Source organism: Muntiacus reevesi, chromosome 20 (genome assembly GCF_963930625.1).
Source record: "Muntiacus reevesi chromosome 20, mMunRee1.1, whole genome shotgun sequence".
Lineage (NCBI taxonomy): Eukaryota > Metazoa > Chordata > Mammalia > Artiodactyla > Cervidae > Muntiacus > Muntiacus reevesi.
In genome coordinates, this window is record NC_089268.1 from 50,767,574 (window position 1) to 50,774,163 (window position 6,590).

Below are 6,590 nucleotides of genomic sequence, written 5' to 3' on the forward strand. Positions count from 1 at the left end.
AGCAAGACTCACCCAAATGCAGGCACAAGGCCTCTGGGCGCCCCCAGCCTGCCTCCCGCGGGGGTCAGACGGCGACGGCGGGCGCAGAAGTGCCCCTCGGCCAGCCCAGTGCCCTGCGCTCGCGGTCTGCCTGCAGACAGGGCCGGCGGACAGGCCTCCCGTCTCTGCACAAACAGGCCACGGCTTCGGGTCTGGACTGGCCTTGGGACGGGCTCCGCCCGGCGGGACACGGGAGAAGTGGCTCTTCTGGGCCCGGGCCTTCGTAAAGGCCTGGCAACTGCACGTTCGCTGTCTTGCCCCCGTGCCAGGGTGCAGAAACGCCCAGCCATCGTGCTGGGGCCTCGTGACAGTGCGGGAGAGCGGTCACGCAGAGGAGAGCTCCTCGCGGGATCGGGGCCGCTCCTGGATCACAGGAGCCCAGCGGGCACCGTGCGGCCAGGACGCAGAGTCTGAGGCCCCGTCCCGGTCATTCCCGGTCGTGAGCGGCTTGACGGGAGCCACAGAGAGCAGGGCCAGACAGCTGAGGCCGGAGGGCCGGGGGCACCTCTGCTGGAGGAGAGGAGCTCGGGCGGGAGCCCTGGAGAGACGCCCGTCCAGGGCGGGAAGGCCGGCCCTCCCCCCGGAATCAGAACCTGCCCAGGAGGTGCCCAGAGAGAGGGTGGCCCCTTCAGAGCCTGGGAAGCGGGAGGGGAGTCTGACGAGCACCAGAGGGGACTGCTCCCTTTCCAGGCAGAACTTAAAGGGAACACGTGCGTCTCCCGGTGGCGCAGTGGTAAATGATCCACCTGCCGGTGCAGGAGACTCAAGACTCGTGGGTTCGATCCCTGGGCCGGGAAGATCCCCTGGAGGAGGACACGGCAACCCACGCCAGTGTTCTCTCTGGAGAATCCCATGGACAGAGGCGCCTGGAGGGCTAGAGTCCACGGGTCACAAAGGGCCGGACACGACTGAGCGTGAGCACCCCCGTGTTTGCGTCCTAACACTTGCTGGGTGGAGAGTGCAAATGCTTCTCACTCCCAGCCTCTCCAGCTGCCAGAAGACCCTGAAAGTGCTGGCCTAGGGCAGACGTCAAACTCAAGGCCCAGGCTCAAGGAGGGGGATCAGGACTCTGGTAAACCTGGAGACCCTCTAGACCCCAGGCCCTGGGAGGGGTAAGGGCACCCCCATGAGGGAGGGCTGTGACCCCCACGGGGACAGAGGTCAGCGCCCCGCCGCCACTGTGGCCCAGGAGCTGACGTCCACACCCTGTGCAGCCTGCCCGGGGCTGGCTCTGGGTGTCTCGCCAGGACGGGCCTCGGCCAGCAGGGCCTTGGGCAATGGGTCCGAGGAGAGGTTCGATGAACGCTTGCTCATTCAAGCCTGTCCTGCTGGAATCCGGTGCTGCATAGTCAGGAGCCCCAGGCCACCAGCCAGAGATACTGGACAGCAGGCCCAGGGACGGGGCAGATGGGGAGCGAGGCCTGTCTGGCCTCTGGGATTCGGATCGTGGACACCAGCTCACCGGCCAAAGAAACAGCGTCTGTCGGCGCCCGGAACCGGCTTCCCGAACGTACCTGGGACATCTGGGCTGCGGTGTTGCCCCTGGCCCCCATGAGGACCATGGCCAGGGCAGAGGAGATGCTTAGCGGTGAGATAAACACATTTTTCGAGTTGTCTTCACCCAGCTTTTTCAGAAGGGTCAAGGCAAAGGTGCCGTTTGCTTCTGACAGCGCATCCATGGTGGCGAGTCTGAAAGGATGGATTTAAAACCAGTGTCACGTAAATGCAGGCCACAGGTGGACCGCATCTCATCTGCTCTGACTGTTGTGAGCACTGACGCTCTGCTTCGACTAGCAGACAGGTACACGCTCAAAACTCGGTGTCCTCGGGGTTTCCCCTGCTGACCTGCCCAGGCCCTGTCACTCGATCGGGACAAGGGCCTTGGGAGGCGCCCACGTCCCCCTGCAGGGCCCGGCCTCGGAAGTCACAGCCCCGCCACGCAGGGCGTCTGGTGCAGAACAGGATACTGTGGGGAGGGGCAGGGTGCGCAAGCGTTCAGGGCCTTTCTGTGTGTGGTGGGAAGGGATGAGAGCTGAGACCCCAGCTCTTCACCAGAAAGCAGCGTCGTGGTAGACACCAACCAGGGAACAGAGAGCAGGTGAGCCCGAGGAAAGGGCCCCAAGCCGCAGGGCGTGCAGGCTGGCAGCCCCGCTCCGGGCCCTGCGTCAGCTCCCTGCATGAGGACGGGGAGGCGCCAGGTAATCTGTGCTCCTGGTGGGGTGCAGGGCAGCTCATCCCAATACACTCCACTGTAGCACCGTGACTGCTCTGAATTAAGGAGACTTGAGAAACAGCTGTTGCAAAAAGCATCTCTGCCCTTCTTCTGCTCCGCCTGAAAGCTGAAAATAAATCTCCGTGTGCAAATACCTTCCCTGGACCAGGAGGTAGAGAGACATCTTTACGGCCAAAGAGGGGACCGCAAGGCTGAAAAGGCTGAACAAGAACCCAGCAAACCCTGTCACTTCCCGAACCTGTTACCCCAAGCAAAACCCCCTCCTTTTGTCAAATCTTCACACACACAGAAAGCTGCCTGCCTTGTCCCTTCTTGAGTCTTATATCTTCGAGGTTCCCATACTCACAAAATTCAGTAGGGTTGGTTTTCTTCTATTGATTTGTCTTAGGTCAATTTAATTACTAGACCAGCCAGGAAGAAAGTAGAGGAGAGGAAACTCTTCCCACACACACATTGTCTTCCATCTTTAAATCCAATTTGTTGGTTAGTAGCTAAATTGTGTCTGACTCTTTCGTGATTCCATGAACTACAGCCTTCTGGCCCCTCTGTCTATGGATTTTTCAGGCAACGATACTGGAGTGGGTTGCCAATTCCTTCTCCAGGGGGTCTTTCCGACCCTGGGATTGACCCCGAGGCCCCTGCATTGCAGAAGGATTCTTTCCACTGAGCCGCCAGGGCAGGCCTTAACATCCAACACCTTAACACTGATCCAGGAAAAGCAGACGTTTACTTGTCTTCAAAGGCCACAGTGAGGCCGGTAAGAGTTCTTTTTCTCCACTGGCAACAGTTCCCGATGGTCATTAAAGGTGAGAGCATGCCCACTCCCTGTAAAATCGCTAAACTGAACAGGAAAGAAAGAAGCAGTGAGGCCTAGAGGTTTATTCAGGATACTCTGACGGCAGAAACACATCAATCGTGAGATAAGTGACCAACCCACGCTGATACAGGCCCCGAAATCAAACAGGAAGCGATGCTTCGTGCACCCCCCGGGGCACTGAGACAGAACACCAAATGCAGGACCTCGGGAGGGTCCTGGTACCCAGGGCTGGTGTGAATTGCTCTGATAGTTCAGTCCCTGCAGACTCAACTCAGGAACAATGCAAAGGAAAGTTATCAGAAACAACACAAAGTGAGCATGATTAGCAAACTATCAGATGGTGAGCTGCAGAGCAGCCACAATCAAGGAAGCAGTCTTAAAACTGGGGAAAGAATGGATGAAATGGGCTCCAGAAGAGCTGATTTAAAAAGCAGCTTAGTTGTGCTGGCTTCCCGCAGCAGAGTGAGAGCTGATCACCAGGTCATGACTCTGCAGTCCACCCTTCATCATGTGGCAGCGCCCCCTGTCCCCAAAAAAGACACACACAGAGAGATGGGTGGAGAGCAAACTGAAGACATCCTTTTAAAACAGAACCTTTAAAAGTTCGAGAACCATTCATTTCCCATACTGACAAAGTAGATAGGAATTTCTTCTCACACTGTGCAAATGATGCTGTGAAGCGGTACCCCGGTATTTCCAGTGTAATTAAGAATTGCTGGTTAGTGACCACGTCAGGTCCCATTCTTTTATGACCCCGTGGGCTATAGCCTGCCAGGCTCCTCTGTCCATGGGACTCTCCAGGGAAAATATTGCAGTGGGTTGCCATGTCCTCCTAGGGGATCCTCCTGACCCAGGGTTCAAACCCAGGCTTTTCATGTCTGCTGCATGGCAGGCGGGTTCTTTACCACTAGCGCCACTAGGGAAGCCCCCGTGGTGGATTAAAGGTGCCTTAATTCCCTGTAAATCTAGTTTCCTGGAGACGTGGCTCCTGTGTTGTCCCCGCTTGGGGGGGGTGTGTGTGTGTGTGTGTGTGTGTGTGTGTGTGTGTGCGCGCGTGTATGTTTATGGGTGCGTGTGTATGTGTATATATGTGTGTGTATGTGTGTGTAGTGTGTGTATATGTTTGTGTGTGTATGTGTGTATGTTTATGGGTGTGTGTGTATATGTGGGTGTGTCTGTATGTTTATAGGTGCGTATGTGTGTGTATATGTCTGTGTGTATGTCTGTGTATATGTGTGTGTGTGTATGTGTATATGTTTATGGGTGTGTATGGGTGTGTGTGTGTGTGTTTATGTGTGTATGTGTGTGTATGTGTATGTGTGTGTATGGGTGGGTGTGTGTGTATGTGTAAATGTATGTGTTTGTATGTGTATGGGTGTGTGTATGTGTGTGTATGTGTATGTGTGTACATGTGTGTATGTATGTGTGTATGTTTATGGGTGTGTGTGTGTATCTGTATGTGTGTGTGTTTGTGTGTGTGTATCTGTATGTGTGTGTGTGTGTGTATATGTGTATATGTGTGTGTGCGTACATGTGCGCATGTATGTGTGTATGTTAATGGGTGTGTGTGTATCTGTATGTGTGTGTGTGTGTATGTTTATGTGTGTATGTGTGTGTGTTTTGTGTGTGTGTGTGTGTGTGTGTGATCTAATGTGTCATCGGGATGGTTCCTTCTACTCTATAGATTTACTGAGAGGATTACATCGACTGACGCCTGGCCCACAGTCGGTGTTCAATAAATGGTGAATAGCACTGCACGCGGTTTTCCTTCTTCTGATGTCCAGGTCTCGTCTCAGGTCCAGAAAGCTTGGCGGTATAAAGTGTGTCGCCTTCCCGGGGGTCTGACGACAAGCCCTTTGTGTGATGTAGCCTGCTCCTCGTGCAAACAGAAAAGAACAGTGGTTCCATTTACTCCCATTTCGCTCTTGCTACTGGCTGGAGTTATCAGGCCAGAAGCGGAGTTGTAATACAACACTTTGGACTGCAATTGGCCTCATGTGGTTCTAAATACTTAGTTTACATGGCCAAGTAGGACTGAAACCGTGACCTTTCTCTGGGGTGGTATAACGCGGAGGGTGCAGTTAGTCACCAGTTGTGGGGAGTCCTGGACACGCCACGCCCCAGAACACTGATAACCACAGCCCTTCCTGTTCACAGGGACCTCAGTCCAAGGGTTACTTTGCACACGCCCTCTCCGCCGCGGTCCCACAGCACACCAGCGGGCGAGCACACAGCGGGGCAGGTACCTCCGGCCGGAAGCCAAGGAGCGGCAGGACCCGGCCTCCCCCAGCAGCTCATTAGTCCTGGCAGCACGTGAAGGTTCAGTTCCCACGCTCTTTTTCTCTCCCTCAAACTAGAGCTTTATGGTGGGGGGGGGGGGGTGAGGAGAGAAGGGAAGAAAGTAACTCAAGTGCCAACTTATCTAGTACCCAGGTGCGACTCAAGTTTCTCCCAGGCCCTCTAGCCCTGATGATGCCCACTCTCGGACTATTTCGCCGGCAGCTCCTCTAATGAAAATAAAAACAGCCGTAACAAGCTCTGAAACGGTCCTCGTGACTATCCTCGCAGGCCTGAGGGACCCTGAGCGCAGGCCGCGCGGTGGGCGGGAGACCGCTGGGCGCCGGTCCGCCTGGGCACTCAGGCCGGCTCCTGTCCGGCTTCCGGCCTCCACCCGGGTCCCCCGGGTCCCCAACGCCCGGCGCTCGCCCAGGGTCCCCTGGGCACTCAGGCCGGCTCCTGTCCGGCCTCCTCCCCCCTCACCCCCGGCCCCCGGGGACCCCAACGCCCGGCGCTCTCTCGAGAGTCGCCTGGGCACTCAGGCCGGCTCCTGTCCGGCCTCCACCCCGGTCCCCCGGGTCCCCAACGCCCGGCGCTCGCCGAGGGTCCCCTGGCGAGCGGGGCCCGGGGAGGCTGGGCGCCGCCCCCATGCGGGTCCTCCGGTCCCCCGTCCCGGCCGGCGGAGCCGCCACACTCGCCGCGTCTTCTTACGCCGCGGGCGCCTGATCCGAAAGGAAACCCAGCCCGGCGCGCGTCCCCGCCCGTCGCCCGTCGCCCGCCTCCCGCCTAGCGAGCTGGCCGGTTTCGCGGCCCCAACCTCCCCACACGTACCGAGCGCGGTCGGAGCGGGTTGGGTGGAGACGGAGGCGCCGGGCCCAAACACGGCGGCGAGAGGAGCGGAGCGGAGCGGGAGGGGCCGGGCCGGATCGGACCGGACCGGGGGGCGGGGCCTAGTGGGGGGGCGGGGCCTAGCGGAAGGGGCGGGGCGGGCCGGGCCGGACGGGGCCGGGCCGGGGGCGGGGCCTAGCGGGAGGGGCGGGCCGGGCCGGGCCGGGCTGGGCTGAAGGGCGGGGCCGCCTGAAGGGGAGGTGCCAATCCGGAGGGGCGAGGCCGAGCCGGCGGGGCGTCCGGGGTGGGGGACGTTTAGTGGCTGCTCTGCGGTCTGGCCCTGGGTGAGCTGCTGTGTCTGTCAAAACTGACTTCTGTTAAGTGACTCAGATTTGG

The 6,590-nt window shown here is 58.5% G+C and overlaps 1 protein-coding gene across 4 annotated transcripts in view; it reads right to left on the reverse strand.

The window, feature by feature from the left end:
• LOC136151671 (serpin B6-like) overlaps positions 1 to 6,327 on the reverse strand; it is a 32,426-nt gene extending 26,099 nt beyond the window's left edge. The window contains exons 1-2 of one of the 4 annotated variants that reach the window (XM_065912982.1): positions 6,198 to 6,327; positions 1,554 to 1,728 (exon numbers count right to left, since the gene is read on the reverse strand). In XM_065912982.1, the coding sequence (XP_065769054.1) occupies positions 1,554 to 1,718 (165 nt within the window). In that variant the 5' untranslated portion in view covers positions 1,719 to 1,728; positions 6,198 to 6,327. The other 3 variants (XM_065912983.1, XM_065912981.1, XM_065912984.1) reach the window with 3 other exon arrangements.
• Between the last annotated feature and the right edge of the window lie 263 nt (positions 6,328 to 6,590).